At 40.7% G+C, this 17,228-nt stretch overlaps 1 protein-coding gene across 1 annotated transcript in view; it reads right to left on the reverse strand.

The window, feature by feature from the left end:
- Positions 1-310: 310 nt before the first annotated feature.
- COL28A1 (collagen type XXVIII alpha 1) overlaps positions 311-17,228 on the reverse strand; it is a 139,266-nt gene continuing 122,348 nt past the window's right edge. The window contains exons 30-34 of the mRNA XM_015558260.1: positions 15,665-15,701; positions 13,035-13,583; positions 11,386-11,519; positions 2,336-2,537; positions 311-579 (exon numbers count right to left, since the gene is read on the reverse strand). Of these exons, the coding sequence (XP_015413746.1) occupies positions 407-579; positions 2,336-2,537; positions 11,386-11,519; positions 13,035-13,583; positions 15,665-15,701 (1,095 nt within the window). The 3' untranslated portion in view covers positions 311-406. The remainder of the gene's footprint in view (positions 580-2,335; positions 2,538-11,385; positions 11,520-13,034; positions 13,584-15,664; positions 15,702-17,228) is intronic.

Below are 17,228 nucleotides of genomic sequence, written 5' to 3' on the forward strand. Positions count from 1 at the left end.
AGGAATAGGGGGCTAGGCCGGGGAAGGAATTTAACCCAACATAATACATCGAATAGGAAGGAACAGGAATCAGAACCACATTGCAGGTTGTGAAGTAGATACTAAGGCCTATGTATTGAGTTTGCACAGCTCTAGGCCAAACCCTCAGCCTGCCATTTTTTAGTTGGGTGACTATTGACAAGTTACTAAAGTCAGAGCCTCAGCTTCTTTATCTGTAAAAATGGTTAACACCTACATCCCAGTGTGGATGCAAGGATTCAATTCTGTTTATAAATTCCAAATACTCAATATACAATCAAACATGGTGCTTTATTCATATTGGGTGAACATGGTGAAATTATAGTGGTTCTTTCTAGACTTGTTGATAGAGATGTAGATTTGACTCATTACAGGTTGACCTACTTGCTCATCTTTGAATGCAGATTTCTTGACATTCCTTTTCACTGTTGAATCTATTTCCTGAGCCATTACAGCCACTGAACCAAAAGCGGGCACAAGAGTTGACATGTTGGTCATAATACCATCGAACCACATATTCAGAACAGTTTCCAGGCTTTAGGTCTTCTAAACACCTAGGGTCTAGGTTGAAAAAAGGCAATGTGTTATTATAGGCTTTTCTTTCACTGAAAAGATGAAAAAGAAAAGCTTCATAAACTTGATTCTCCATGCACACTAACACCAACTCAGAAAATATTGTTCTAAGTTAAAGAAGGGTTCCTTGATACCCAAAACATTTCCTCCACCACCCAAAGCTCCACCATTAGATATTCATTCATTTGAAAACATACATTTTTTTTAATCTGCATGAAACCCCATTAAAAATTCATATTTCCCTGAAAGCACAATATTCTTGTGAGGATTAGTTGACATGAGAAAAATAGGACTTTCTAATTTACTTTGGAATTGATTTAAAATCAAATTAATATTTGGAATGAAGATGATTTTGGCTTCCTATACTCATTCCCTTCCAGTTTGTTCATAGAAAGTACCACTGCAATCTGTGTCATTGTGCTACTAAAAAAAAAAAAAAAAGATCCCTTTAAGTTACCAAAAAAAAAAGTAAAGCAGACAGCTCTCTTTATGCCACAATTTTCTTTTATAAAGAGAAGCACTTGTAGCATAACAAAAAACGTGACCTTTTATGTCAGTTTATAAATACATTTCAGAAATATGTCCACTGTCAAAAAGCAAAGCTACAACCATAAATCCTTTGTTAAATCCCTTTTTATGTCATGGTATGCCTTAGTGCCTAGTGCCATGATTCATATTTCCTAACCAAGGATGTGATTCCAAGGCCAAAAAGACCAAAGCAGTTATTCGCTGTCTGTTTTCATGTTCTGTGAAATGGTTTATATGTCATAAACTTCATTTATCAATATCAAAGCCAGCCCTCTCCCCATCTCCCATAATCATTTCCCTAGAGTTGGAGTATGTCTCAAGTCATTTACTTTCTAAAACAAAATGAATGCTCTGAACCAATTGGAAAGGAACAGTGAATTTTTACCACTTTTACTCTTAAAAACAATAAATAATATTGCATCACTTCTTTTCAAGGCAATTTTTGCTTCTTTTAAGCAGGGATATTGTCTCTCTGACATGTTCTTCACAAACTGTGTATCTAATGATTAATTTTATAGATATTAATTCCATAGAAAATATGTTGATGAATTTAGATTCTAGCTTTTTTTTTCTTCTACAATCTAAGGTTCAAAACTCAAATGTCTATATGTGTGGGCTATATGTAAGATAATAGGGAGTGGTAGGGATTGTGGCAAATACAAGAGTACAACCCTCTGTAAAACTATTCAAATTAAAAATAATAACAGCCCTAGTCTGTGTGCTCAGTGGTTAGAGCACTGGCCCGTACACCAAAGGGTCGCACGCAGGTTTGATTCCTGGTCAAGGACACATACCTGGGTTGCAGGTTCAATTCCAGCCCTGATCAGAGTGTATGCAGGAGGCAACCAAGCCATGTGTCGCTCACATTGATGTTTCTTTCTCCCTTTCTCCCCCCGCCCCACGACCCCTCCCACGACCCCTTCCTCCCTTCCACTCTCTAAAAATCAATGGGAAAAATATCCTTGGGTGAGCATTAACAAAAACAAAATAAAATAAGAAATAGTAATAACAAACACTAAAGAGCTTTAAATATTCTTTTACAAATTTGTTCTACAGCCAGCCAGTTTTCTAATTCTATATATATAAAATGAAATTATCTTCTGTTCCCCCTATTTGCAATCAAAATACACTCTCTCTAAATGAGATTTTAGAGATCATCTTCTCTGTGCCTTCTTCACATTGTAGATGCAGCAGCTGATTGGCAGGTATTTCTTACCTTTGTGCACCAGCTTTCCCCCCTGTAAGTTCAAATGGGGGCTTGGAGTTGTAGTTTCCAGACCCATGGTCCTATCCTCAGAGGGGCTGCGCAATGGCCCCTGGATGGTGGCAGCCTCAGGTGAAGGTGTGGTGGCCAGGCTGTCAGCCCAGGTAGGCTCTGGAGGCTCATTCTCTTTGTCCTGGGCTCCGAGGATACTGACCTACACAAAGAGTTCACATTTTTGTTTCTAGTGATATCAAGTCAAAAATGAGTTTGCTTTTGGGAATATTTAAGGGAAAATTCAGCATGCTGCTTCTCCCCAACTCTCCAATATTAGTTCTTTCAATAAAGCCCATGTGATGAGCCCCTCTTCTATGTTATGCATCCCTGAATACTTACATTATGGATTTTTCCTACCACCTTGTGTGGGTTTATGTGTATATACTAGTACGTACGTACACATACACACACACACACACACACACACACACACACACACACACACACGGAAAAAAGAGAAAATTGCCCGAGGAGCAGTTTATCAAACATAAAAATGTCACTGGACATGAAGCTACACTTCAGATACACTATCTGTCAGGCGAGAATATTCCTTTGAAGAAGTGCATGTGGCAGCATGGTTTTCTTAAAGGAATTAACTGAGCCTTTAAATCATTACCGTATTCAAGCCTTAAGGCCCCCTACGTTATTCTTTACCCGTTACACTTTTAGGAGTGTGTGTTTTCTTTTTCAATCACATCACCATTTGGGACTTATGACCACCAGAACATTACATCTCATGTTCTTAGAACCAGTGAAATTCATTTATTTTTCATAAATGAGGATAATTAGATTTTTTTGGCTCTGTGAAATTCAGATTATTTCAACAAAAACATGCTTGTTATGGTTTGCCATTTTATAATTTTCTTCCTTATTACAAAAGCAAACATGTTCATGGAAGGGATTTTAGAAAATCTGAACAAACAACAAGAAGGAAAGAGAAATTACAAGTGAGTGATCCCGCCTCCCAGAAATAATCGTTGCTGATATACAGGTGTATTTTCCCCCAGTCTTTTTCCTATGTGCATATATATTTTTTAAACAAAAAAAATACTGTGTGTTTGGTTTTCTATGTTTTTTAAATTTTAATATATCCTGGTTCCATATGTTTTACTATGACTATATACCATTTTAAATACAAAATATATGTAATTATAATGGCCTTTTAAAAACATTTAATTTGTCCTTTTTCTATTCAAAAGCACATGGCTGATTGCTGGTTTAAGAACACTCATATTTGAGCTTCTGAGACAAAGTCCTCTTCAAAAAAGTTTTACCAATTTGCCTTCTCACTACTGAGTGTCTTTTGTTAAGTTATCACATTTATTAGATGTTATGGTTGAAAAAAGAGACAATTACCAATTTATAGGTAAAAATTTGTTCAGCTGATACATGGCACTGCCACAATCTGTCTCCTCCACACTTTGATGATTTCGTAAGCTTGTCTTCCACTATTCACAGCACATCTTGCTGTGACCTTTCTTTCATCCCTTCCTCTTCTTCATTCTGCATCAGCATCAAAGTGAACCCTCCCACCGTGGACCCCACCTGCAGAACCTTTCCCAACAACCCAGTCAGTACTAACAGTCCTCTTCCAGATGGTGCACAGTACCTCCTAATGTTCCATACTTGGCCCTCATCATATGGACGTTAACCTTTAATCCTATACTGTCGCATCATTTCCTGTTTCACATGTGTAAATATCACTTTCCTGCTAAGAGAAATTAAGCCATGCCATGTTTATCTTTCCCCTTTCCTCCCTTCCTTTTCTTCTTTTATTTTCTTAAAAGTTTTCATAGCATAGATGAGTAAATGGTGACTGCTGGATAAATTCAGAATGGGAGAGGGAGAGGGAAAGAAAAGGGGCTGGGGGGATTTGGATTAATTATTTAATTCTTCTAGGCTTTAATATCATTATTTGAAAATCAGAAAAGCTTAAACCCTAACAGAACTTCCAGTTCTAAAAGTGGAATTTAAACAGCCCAAACTTTACTGTTAAAATACACACCAAATTCGTGGTAGTGGTTCCCCTGGAGGAGAAAGAGACGCACAGAAAACAAGCGAGGACTTTAACTTTATTTGCAGCAAGAATGAGTGATTAAATGGAAGCATGGTTACATATTGGTGGTGGGAACTGAGATGTTTGTTATATATGTTCTCTGTTCTTTTTATAAACCTAAAAACAAAAGCCTGCCTACCAGCTCCACACATTCCTACTCCCACCACACTGGCTTGCCTTGGAGGAGACAAATGGTGTCAGCACAGTAAGAAGACAGGAGGAGCGTAGCGGGGCGTGAAGGGCCAACACCTGGAGTCCAGGGCTGCTCCGTGCAGCTGCACAAGCAGATGTGTTATGGTCAGTCCCTTTCAGGGTTAGGGCAGATCTTTAAGGGGAGGAAAACAGATTTGGAGCAGCATCCTAGGAATATGAATGTATGCCCTAAAGCAGGATTACTAACAATTCCAAAAGGCCATCTGGTCTCTGATTTCCAAACATTTCTCTCATAATTCATTACCCAGAATTTTGCATTTATCACAGACAAGCTCTTCGACTCTGAGCTCATGTCTTCTCTGGATGAATGCAGCTGATCATCTGCATTAGCCCATGTGTTCAGGCTTAGCTTTTCCCAGCAGTGCAGGTCCACTTTCCTCCCCGGTGGCTGTGGGGATTCTGTCTGCACTTGCCAGCTGCTCAGCTGCCAGAGCCTTCAAGGTGCCTGGCTTCTCTGGCTTCTCACCTTGATTGACTCTTCCCAGGTGATAACATTTTTTTTGGCCAGGACTCTCAGCTCTCAAGTAGTAATTAAATTGAATGCTTTTTATTTGCATTTAAGGTTGTGGAGGACTGTCAAGAATACCTTTAGTTTGGGCTGCATCTCCCCCATCATCTGCAGCTTCCCTAGAGGGTAAACCGCAGGATTTCATTCTGTTTAAAGCCTCACAAGCATTAATATAATGCCCGGTAAGTGTTTCTGGCATTGGCCAATATATGCTTTTTACTATTCTAATAATATAATTTTACTAGAGGAAGAATATTCTGGAAACAATTGCTTATTTTATAAATGAGGAAACAGAACCCGTAAGAAATAGGTGATTCACCCCGTGTCAGGCGGGTACCAGATTTTATTTTTAATTTGTTGGTCACTGTGTGATACACTATCAATTTTAAGTATTTAAAAAGAAGACCACAACACACTAACTAGATGCACCCCAATCTCTGAAATATTAAAATAGAAAAAATATAAATTTTTGAGCCAAGAAAATAAGTATTTAGCTTCAGCACTGAGAATACCACATTTCCCGATTTTCAGGTGTGGGATATTTCTCCTAGGTCAGTTTGTAATATTTTTTTCCTCTCCTCCACGGGATAGGAGCATCTTATATTCTAAGGGTAATAAGTCTATTATTAGCAATATAGGATGCTTACACAACTTCATGTAGTAATGCTAAAAATTAGTCATTAAACAGGATTTTATCCAAAACAATTGAAGTTTTTTTTTTTTACCACCACAATGAGTGTTAATTGAATTTTATATAAATAAATTATAATATATCTGTATATATGCCTAGTCAAGGCCACTTATAAATAAGTAAGTCTAATTTCAGGAAATCAATTTTCCTGTCAATGGAGACAGGAAAACACCAGTCCCAAGTTTTGAAAGTTTGGAAAGTCTATTTTTTTTTAATGGGCTACTTCATCTAGTAGTGAGTATAATATGATTGAGCAACCTACAACATTAGGAGAAAAATATAGATGTTCTGAACTATTATGTTATTTTTCCTAATCTACTGTTAAAATCTATGCCATGTTATTAGAGATTTTAAAGAAAATTCAACACAAATAGAATTATATAGGAGAAAAATAATTCAATGATGTTATTTTTATAAGACTAAAAAAATAAATAAAATTATACTGTCAACAAGTAATGGATAAACTGAAGAAGATATAGAACAGCGAGATGGGATCAGTATTTTGAGGCTGTATTATTAATAGAGACAAGAAGTGGTGAGACAGTTTCTTGTCAGGTGCCTGCCTGGTTGGTGAGACCATAGCCCCGGGAAGGAAATGAGAAGCAGCACGGCGAACATGGTCTAAGGTGTGCAGAGACTAAAAATGTCCACCTGGGGCCCAGGAGAAGAGTCTGGACTGAGAGTTGTTGGTTTGGGAACTGAGAAAGGGAATATGGAACACGAAGAGAGGCAGGCTGAGGAGAGACCTCAGAAGAATTGAGGGTTAAGTATTTAAGAGGTAAAGAAAGAGAGAAACCCCGAAAGCAATTAAGAGAGAGTGCTCAGAAGGGTGAGAGGAGAACAAGGAGAGAGATCCCTCTCTCTCTCAAAGAAATGAGTGGCATGGTGTTTTATGTGAAAGAGGAAAGAAGTTAGAAGATGGCAATAGGATTTGACAATTAGGAGATTGGTGGTGGCTTTTCAGCAGAGTTTCAGTGCCATATCGGAAGAAGTAGCATTGGCCAGTATATGCTTCTTACTGTTCTAATAATATACTTTTACAAAAGAAGTTGAAAATGAGAGCCAGAGTGAGAGGGAAGGGGAATGTGTGTGTGTGTGTGTGTGTGTGTGTGTGTGAGAGAGAGAGAGAGAGAGAGAGAGAGAGAGAGAGAGAGAGAGAGAGGAGACAGGCCTATAGAATAATTTTATTATAAAAAGAGATAGGATAGTAGAAAGAGAGACATGTGAACTATGAGAGGGTTAGGGAATTTACTTTAGGGCAGAAGTGAGAATATTGGCAGGAATGAGCACCACCGTGAAGCAAAGCCCTGTCTTGGAAGAGAAGGGAATGGGCTTCAGAGCACAGGTAGGGACTAAAAGTTGTGCCGTCAGAGTTGAGGACAGAGCCTGGGGTCAGGTTTTAGGATTAAAGACCACATCTAATTCCAATATCAAGTCAGAATCTGCCCAGGGCTCCAGCTTTTTCCTTTTTTTTTTTTTTAATTGATGTCAAAGAGGAAGGGAGAGAGATAGAAGTATCAATGATGAGAGAGAATCATTGACAGCTGCTTCCTGCATGCCCCCCACCAGGAATCGAGCCCACAACCCAGGCATGTGCCCTCAACTGGAATTGAACCTAGGACCCTTCAGTCCACAGGCTGACACACAATCCACTGAGACAAACCAGCTAGGACTCCAGCTCTTGAAAAAGCTGCCAGTAGAGCCTAACTATCAGAGTGACCTTTAGACAGATCTCAAAGTGGAGTACAGATGAGGGAGAGGAGTGGGGAGAGGCAAGTAAGAGATAGAAACATCAGGAGTGAAAACTGCGATGGAGGTCTCTGAGCAGCTTGTGTGATCACGACAGGAGGGGAGAAAAGGGGGTGTAGACCAGGATAGGGTCTCACTAAAAGCAAGAAGGACAAAGAGAGGGTGGGACAGCCAGCAAAGTCAGCCTGCTGTGTTAGTTTTCTAATATTTACATTGATGCAGAATATACATTTCCTCCATGAAGATTCAGAGCCTGCACCCTACTTAAGGCTAGCATTGAAAGATATATATCTCAGGACAGTATCAGAGGGAAAGTGGAGAATCACAGCTCGCCCACTCCACCTGGTGCAGGAGCTCCCCAGAATCTCTTCCTATACTAGCTGGTCATTTCATCACTGATTTGCTGTGGAATCACTCTGCATAGGAATCCCGCAGTCTTGCCTTGGTGTTTCTGCAAAGAGCCTGGGTGAAAGTGGGCTATCTAAGAAACCCAAGTTCATTGTGAGATCCCATTATCTCAGTCACAGGCACCCTAGAGAGACCTAGATGATACTGAGTTTTCTTCTGTGCAGCTCTAGGTGTTTTAAATCCAAACTATTTTGGATGTACTCTTCGTGTGCCATTCCCTTCCCAGCTACTAGAATGATTCTACTGTCACAATCCATTAATATTACTTGTCTCTCGGGCCATCAGACTTCCTGAGTCATGATATGAGGCATAGGGTCTTGCTGTGCTTCATTCTGTGTTATAACTGCCTTGGATTTCCCTCAGGCACCTCTACCTCACCTGGTGCAAACTAAGCTCATTATTTGCCTTCAAAAAAACCCCATCCTAGCTCCTGTTTTCTCCATCTCTGGGGATGGTATTTCATTTCACCCTATCTCCGAGCTAGAAATCCAACTGTCATCCCCAAATCACTCTCTCTGCCTAACCTCCAATCCACACAATCACTAAATCCTGTTCATTCTACCCCAGAAATGGCTATTCAATCCATGCCTCCTTTCATTCCCACTGCTCTCATTATCTCTCACCTGGACTCATATCTCAGGCTCCGTCTCTCCTGCCTCTTCCTATTTATCTTTCACACTGCAATCAGGGTTATTCCTCCTGTGAACCAAATGTGATCTTATGACCCTTGCTCTCAAAACTTCTCTGCTTTCTCCTGGCTGCCTGGCCTATGGCTTCCGTTTAAACTCCTTAGCTTAACAGATAAAGCCATTTATAATTGGTCCTCAATTTTTTTATCCAGATTTAACTCTCACCATTCTGCCACACACACTTTAGGCTTCAGTTAGACTTAACTTGTACTAATTTATTGAAGTACCTTGGCCTTTGGTATCCCCTTTGCCCACGTGTTCCCTCTGCTGGAGGTAGCCTTCTACTGTGAAAAACTCTTGCTTATTCTTAAAACTCAGCTCAATGCCCCCTCCTCTATAAGGCCCTTCATTACTTTGCCCTGAATTTAATTGTATCATCTCTTGTGGTTCATCCATAGCTCTGCTAAAGTTCTTAATACCTCCTATATGTAATCCATTCACTGATAGAGCCCGGACTTCTCTTAGGCAAGAACTGTGTTTTCATTTATTTACTTAATTTGAGAGAGAGAGAGAGAGAGAGAGAGAGAGAGATTGAGATTATTTGCTTCCCGCATACATCCTGACCTGGGATCAAACACACAACCTGGATATGTGTCCTGATCAGGAATTGAACCCACCACTTTTTGGTGTATGGTACGATACTCTAACCAACTGAGTCACACCTGACAGCCAGGAACTGTATCTTAAGAATCACCACCAGCTACAGCAGTAGGTGATCAATACATGCTACTGGAATTCATTAATCACAAGGCAAGCTCAGTTTAAGCACCACTTGCTGGATAAAACCTGAGCAGGCTCTTTTTAGGAAGGTTTTAAAGGGATATGGATTGACTAGGGGAGGGACAAAGTCATAGACTGTGTACATTAATGTCTGTAATTTACTTTACAATGCTCAGTAAAGAGCAGGGTTAGCAACCCCTGGGGGCAAATCAGAGTCTTCATCTGCTTTGGAAATAAGCTTTATCCAAACACAGCCATATTTATTCATTAAGTACTAGCTATGGTGCTTTTGCACTTCAAAGACAGAGTTGAGTAATAGCAACAGAGATCAAATGGCCTGAAAAGCCAAAAAGATTTACTATATTGCCTTTTACAGAAAGAGTTTGCTGACCACTGATATAAACCAGGTGGTAAGAATGTATGTGTTCATTTCAGTCAACAATCCCAGGCAGTCTGTTGCCCTAACTGAAATTACCCATCTCAGACATGGTTAGTATTTAATCAAACAGAAACATACTAGAACCTTTCTGCCCCCTTTTTTGAACAGAGTATAAAAATCTAGGGAGTCCTAGATTCTGTCCCCGTAGGAATGGCTTCCTAGGCCTGATTCCTAAATGGTCCTCGGTCCACCTACTGATCTGGACCCAGGCCTTTCTCAAGGCCTTTGTCCAACTAGACAGCTGAATCCTGATGCTAGAATATTGTTGCACTTGCTCCTAATGAATCTCCCATGTCCACGAAGTCTTCATAAAAGGGCAGGATAGGGACTCCATGGAGCTTACGGAACAGGGTCAGGGCAGCCATGTGCCTGTTTGCTAGAGGATGTCCATTTGTGTAGTAAAAATGAGTCAGGGTCTGCTTTGTTGTGACTTGGTGGGGAAGAGACTACAACACCCACTGGCCAGTAATTATGGGAGGCTCTCCAGTTTTGACCTAAAAGAACCTAATAATTGCTCATAACCTGATTGGCTGAGGTTAGTGCCCAGAAGATAGTTATGACAGTCACATTTGTCTCAATACATCTGGGAGGTAGTTCTTTCTGTTGCTATGAAACAGAACATCTACCTTTCACCATATGCCTGCATAGCCTCCCTCCCAGTCCCTGCTCTGATCATAAGAAATGAGCTAAGAATGTGGCCTGGATTGGGGCATAGTGGCAGGTTGACTATTATATATTTTGAAGAAACCTGAGAGGGTGCAAAATGGGCAGTGGATACACAGACAGACAAGAAAGAGTTTTGACTTGGTATGAAAGGATCTGCAAAGCATGGCAAGTGGGTGATTCAAATCGTATATTATTCATCTGTTCTAGTGCCTATTATGGCTTTGGTGGTGGCAGGGGTCTAATATAAAAATATTATTTGCAACATTTAATAAATAATTATAAAATACTAGAGGCCAGGTGCACAAAATTTGTGCACTGGAAGGGGGGCCCTCAGCCCAGCCTGCACCCTCTCGCAATCCAGGAGCCCTTGCAGGATGTCCGACTGATGGCTTGGGGGAACAGGCCTAAGCTGTCACTTGGATATCCTTAGCACTGCCATGGAGGCGGGAGAGGCTCCTGCCACTGCCACTGCCACTGAGCTTGCCAGCCGTGAGCCTGTCTTCTGGCTGAGCAGTGCTCCCCCTGTGGGAGAGCACTGACCACCAGGGAGCAGCTCCTGCATTGAGCATCTGCTCCCTGGTGGTAAGTGCGCATCATAGTGACTGGTCATTCTGCTGTTAGGTAATTTGCATATTAGCCTTTTATTATATAGGATAGAGATATTTAGAAATCTCATATTCATTCTCACAAGCCCCAGAACTATTTCAGAATTAGAAATCTGGAGACAAAGAGATAATATTTAGGGCTAAGAACTGGAAAATACACACACCTCAGCTGATTCACGGTAGTGCAAAGCAGGATGTTCTTTGATGTCAAACAGACAGGAAACACAATGTTAAGCTCGCAAATTAATCAGGACAGTTACTTACTGATTCAGACATTTCTTTCTGGGGCTCTGGAGTGGAAACACCGAGTTCTTGAAGTGACGATGAACCCAAAACTTCAATGAGGTAGGAGTCAAAATCCAAACAATTTTTTTTGAACAGTCTTTGCTTCAGGGTGTCTTTTAAAAGAGAAGTAGAAAAGAGACATCTTAGGAGCAATGGAACATTACTCAAACCCTGTTTAAAGAGATCTACATTCTCCTTAAAATAAACAGACTTTCCCATCACATGAAGTCAGCTGCTAGGTGAACTAAGTTTTAAAACATTTTTACATCGTCTATGAGAGACCATCTGAACTAATTTAATTAAATGTAGTAAAATATGAAGGAAGGCCAAATAAGCAAAAGGACAACTTAAATGCTTGCTTATCAAAAGCATCAATTAACTATGAACTACTCCATGGAAGGGGCAAGCCTCAACCTTCCTAAGTTTAATGGGTGGTTAAGAGTAGCATAAGGCCAGCCAGCCCTCAAATATATCCCTCTCTGGCTAGAACACATTAATAACCCTTGGGTTTAGATGAAAAAGCTCCTCAATTATTAAAATAGAACTTGTCTCTGAAATGTGTAATACTGCTGGTCATTCTAAGATATGAACAGCCCAGTGAGATTGAATATATCAGACAAACCCATTAGTCATCCAACTGGATGTCAAGGAATTGGGACCCCAGGTTAGAAAAGTCTGAAGAAAAGGGAAACTAGACTATGGGGAGGTGTAAGTATGGTATGCTATCATTAGGGCCAGCTGTGCTGGTCCCCAGAGTGGGTTGGGAGCAGGGTTTATGCTAGATAAGAAGGGTCTGTGCTAGCCCATGTCAGGCCCCACTTCCAGGGTGTGGAGAAGGAAGGATGGTGCCAAACTGAAGCCTGCAAACACATTAAGCATAAAATTTCCTTCCTTCACAATCTTGCCAGGAAGGGGTTCTGTCGGAATTAATGATCAGTTTCCAAAGAGTTGGAACATGTTTCATTGTAAAGCAATATTGATCATCCTTCAACCATAGGTGAGGCGAGGTCTTAAATTGCCTTATTCAGAGACCTCAGTTCATGTGAAAGGGTAAAGGAGCATAGGGAAACCTAGCTCATTAGCACTGATTGAATATTCAAAATGGTGCTCTGTAAGATAGTCCTGACATCAACTTGTTTACCTATTATCCATTTTCGCAATAGCAGAGATTAAACTAGAATAATCCCTTGTGTCTCTCTTCTCTTTAGATTACCATAATTTTTTTTTCATTCATCATGCACTTCTTAATTTTGATTCTAAGGTTATTGTCTGCCTTGCTGCTGGCTTGCTCCATCTCTTATTCAGGGTGGGTAACTTTTTGAACATTAATCTTAGCAATACCCCCAAGTTCTGTTCTTTTTTTTCATCCATGTCCTTGAACCATAGATACCCAAGTTAATTCCAAGACCAGCTAACTCAGCACTTGTCACTAATGAATAAAGACAAGGAATTATACTCTCGAAATGGGATGGTACTAAGTGTTTTAACCTTCTGGAGTGTGTGTGTTACAACTTAACATTTGCACGAGTCTCACTAGCCTCCCAATTTCCATGTTTGCTCAGGATAATCCAGTGACATGGTACTTGGAAGAACAGCATAAGTGCCTTTCCCCTGGAGCTGAGTCTTACCTTGTAGAGTAATGAAATCATCAAACTGATAAACATGATTACTATCATTAGCAATTAGAATCATTTCTTTGTAGAACATTTTGAAGTTAGGGTCATTTTTCTTCACCACCCCTATCACAAATATTTCCACATCGTTGTCCCTGGCATTCTTCACCACCTGTGTCAGATTCTTTTTATCTCGGGTATCTGTCTGCCCATCAGTGATGACCAAGGCCACTTTCTTTACACCTGGCCTTGCAGCTTCAAACATTTGGTTGGCTTCATCGAGCGCTGTGGCCGTATAGGTGCCTTCCCCAAGGTACTGTATGTTGTCCACAGCCAGCTTGAAGTCATTCTTGCTGGAGAACTCCATCAAAGGAGCCACCTTCTCCACCTTATGGCTGTAGTTGATGATGCCTATGTGGACTGTGGCAAGGTCCAGAGCCACCTGGTCAGTCAGAGTCTTCACAAAATTTTTGATGATCTGGAAGTTGTTGGGCCCCACACTTTCTGAGCTGTCAATCACAAACAACAGCTCTAGCGGAGTCTCTTTACATTTGGGTCCACAACCTAAAAGATGAATGTCGAGACAGAGACATTGTAGGAATGAAACTCTAAACATCACTGATTCATAGCAGGTTGGTGGGGGTGGGAAGAAATGGGCACAGGTGAACCTGAGTCCTGGATTATTACTTTCCCTTCCTGTGACTGTGGACACAGCTGACAACTGACTTCCCATCTGGTTTCTATACCTGACTCTTTTAAAAAAATAATTCATTAAAAACAACAACAACACAAAACACTGTAGATGATAAAATAATAAGTACCATGTTCCAGTTTTTCAGATTAAAAACTAAAATGTTTTTAAGAGTCAGCATCCTCTATGTCTGCCTTCCTGATTACATCCCCCCTCCTTAAGAGATTACACTCTCCTAAATTTGTCATTCCACCATTTGTATTTAATCTGAATCTGAAAGCTAATATTTCAGTCTTCAACCTCATCCTTACATGAAAACAGAGATTAGCTCGTTGGCATAGCCAATGGGTAAAGTAATGTGATGAAAAATTTTAATCATGGGGAAAGGATTAGGGCTTTTAATTGTACACAAGAATTGTCCACTTTGGGTGGAGGACACACAGTGCAATATACAGCTCTTATAACATAGAAGCCTACATGTTAAACCTATATGTTTATGTTGACCAGTGTCACCCCAATCAATTTAATAAATATCCTATATAATAAAAGGCTAATATGCAAACCGACCGATGGGCAGAATGACCAGTCGCTATGATGTGCACTGACCATCAGGGGGCAGATGCTCGATGCAGGAGCTACCCACTGGTGGTCAGTGCACTCCCACAGGGGGAGCGCCGCTCAGCCAGAAGCTGGGCTCATGGCTGGCAAGTGCAGCAGTGGTGGCCGGAGGAGGGGGCCTAAGCCATGAGTCGGACATCCCCTGCTGGCTCCCAGGCTGTGAGAGAGTGCAGACAGGGCTGAGGGACCCTCCCTCCCTCCAGTGCACGAATCTCATGCACCGGGCCTCTAGTTAAAAAAATAAACACATTGATGTGGTTAATAAAAAAAAAGAAGAGCTACTCCAGTTTATGTTCCTAGTTGCCCACCATGTCCACTAAAGTGGCTCCTATCTTATTGATGAGGCCAGCCAGCCATTCATACCATACTATGAAACCTTTTGAGGGTAATAAATGCTGGTCAATAAACAACTTCTATTTAGGGTTTATCATTCCAGCCAGTTGCCAGAGTCCCCAGGCATTAAGAATTATCAGGGATCCATTGGTTTATTTATCCTCCTATTGCCCAACAATCTACCACAAAAAATCATGAGGAAAGTTGCTATTTTTACAGAGCTTCTAGAACTCAGAAATCATGTCTAAAATTTGGCCTGTCACCACAACATGTAGACTCCCAGGTTGGTTCTTAAAGTCCAGAAGATTTAAAGGTGACAAGCCAGTTCTGGGGTCTCTGTGTGGAAGAACAGTGATATTCCTACACCTGTCCTGTTTAAACACAGAAGGTTTGATTGTCTTTATTATTCCATTAATCTCTTGCCTTTGGGCTAACCGCTTTACTTCCCCTCTCTGGTACCTCTATTTTAAGTCTAATGTATTTGACCAAACATGTAGAGGTATTTAAAAATAGTTGTGAAGCAAGAGGACCTCCTGACTGTCTTCCTGCCTTTTGGGTGGAATGCACTGTAGAAATAGTGCTCAAATCTCAATTCAGAAAGACTTGCTTCAGGGAAAACACAGACATGATCATCACCAGCCAGGCTGGACTCAGATACCAGTTAGGCCCCTGTGGTCATATTTCCTTTGCTGCTTTATTCTTCCCAAGCTCAGATAAATGTCTCTGAAGATAAGTGACACTGGGCTTACTGAATGCCTGGCTGCCCACTGACTCCAGGCAGGTCTCACGCTTCTTAATAACCAGGAAGATTACTTTCTTTTCTTAAATTAGGATTCCCACTGCCCCTCTCAATGCTTCCTTTCAGTTTCCTTCTGACTTTTCAAATGAGCTTCAAACATTCTCATGAGCTACACAATATACATCTTCTGGTGAACACATTATCTCTAGACCAACACAGAACACAGCGGGATTGTTTGTGTGTTTTTTTATAGTCAAATCTTACCACATATTTCAACAATAAGTTTGATAACTTCTTCTCTCTGGAGGAAAAAAAAGAATATGTATTAATAGTATGACCATAATATTTTTCCTATAGTCATAAAAGATAAGTCTTATTACAATCAGCATTGGGTCATTTGATTTAATGCTTCCACTCCAGAAAATAAGTAGCACAGAGGTTAAAAGTTGGTTGTAATGTATCATAACTAAATGTGTTTGAGTTGTGTAATGTAATACCTCAGACTTTCGGAATTCAAATTGTGGCTCCAGCATTTATTAGCTGTATGACCTTGGGCATTAGGTAATTTAACAGTGTCTGTGTCTTAGGGCTGTGGATGGATTTAACAGGATAACACACACACAGAGCTCTTCCCACAGCGTCTGGTCCCAAAAAGGACTCCCCACCCCCACACATGGTTTTACCTTCCATGGTTTCAGTTACCTGCAGCCAACTGCAGTTTGAAAATATTAAATAGAAAATTCCAGAAATAAACAAGTCGTAAGTTTTAAATTGTGCGCTGTTCTGAGTAGCAAGATGAAATCTTGTGCTGCCCCACTCCATCCTGCCCAAGGTGTGATTCATCCCTGTTCCCTGAGTATCTGCTTTGTATATGGTTCCCCCACATCCCTCCTCCCTGCCCCCATCCCAAACATTAGTCACTCAGTAGCCATCTTGGTTGTCAAATCGACTGTCAACCCTTATTTTACTTACTAATGGCCCCAAAGCACAAGAGTAGTGATACTGCAAATTTGGATATGCCAAAGAGAAACCAGAAACTGCGTCCTTTAAGTGAAAAAGGTAAAAATTCTCCACTTAATCAGGGGAAAAAATCCCAAGTTGAGGTTGCTAAGACCTACAATAAGAGTGAATCTTCTATCTGTAAAATAAGATATTTTGATAGGAAGAGATCACATTCACATAAATTTTATTACAGTAGATTGTTATAATTGTTATATTTTATTATTAGTTTTATTGTTAATCTCTTGCTATGTCTAATTTATAAATTAAGCTATATCATAGGTATGCATAGAAAAAAACATAGTATATAAAAGGTACTAGCTGTAGCTTCAGGCATCCACTGGGGTCGGGAGAGGGAGGGCAGGTTGGAACATATTCCCTGTGGATAAGGGGCACCACTGGTACTACCTACAGTGGTGTGAGCCATGCATGCAATCAGTTACATGATTTAACCCACAAGTACTGAGCAACCAAGACAAACACCAGGGTCAAAAAACAGTATATATTCTATGCTGTATCCCCTCCTCTTTTTCTGTACCACTCCCCAATTGTGCAAGTCCCCTCTCCTGTTTCCTAATACTCTCTTTGACACTTTCACAAAATGTCCCAGTGTTCTGAATGCTGCTTCCCGGTCCTGCTGCCCATCAGCTCCCTCAGAAGGGCCCAGCAGGAGCTGGGTGCCAGAAGTAAATCTGCTGAGGCCCCGCCCTGAGTAGCATGCTTTCAGATAACTGGGATGAGACTAGAGAAGGCAGGATTGTACATTTGCCAAAGACAGGAGCTGACTGTGATGATTAACTCATAGATGAAAGGAACAGGAGCCCAGAAT

Source organism: Myotis davidii, unplaced genomic scaffold (genome assembly GCF_000327345.1).
Source record: "Myotis davidii unplaced genomic scaffold, ASM32734v1 scaffold187, whole genome shotgun sequence".
NCBI lineage: Eukaryota > Metazoa > Chordata > Mammalia > Chiroptera > Vespertilionidae > Myotis > Myotis davidii.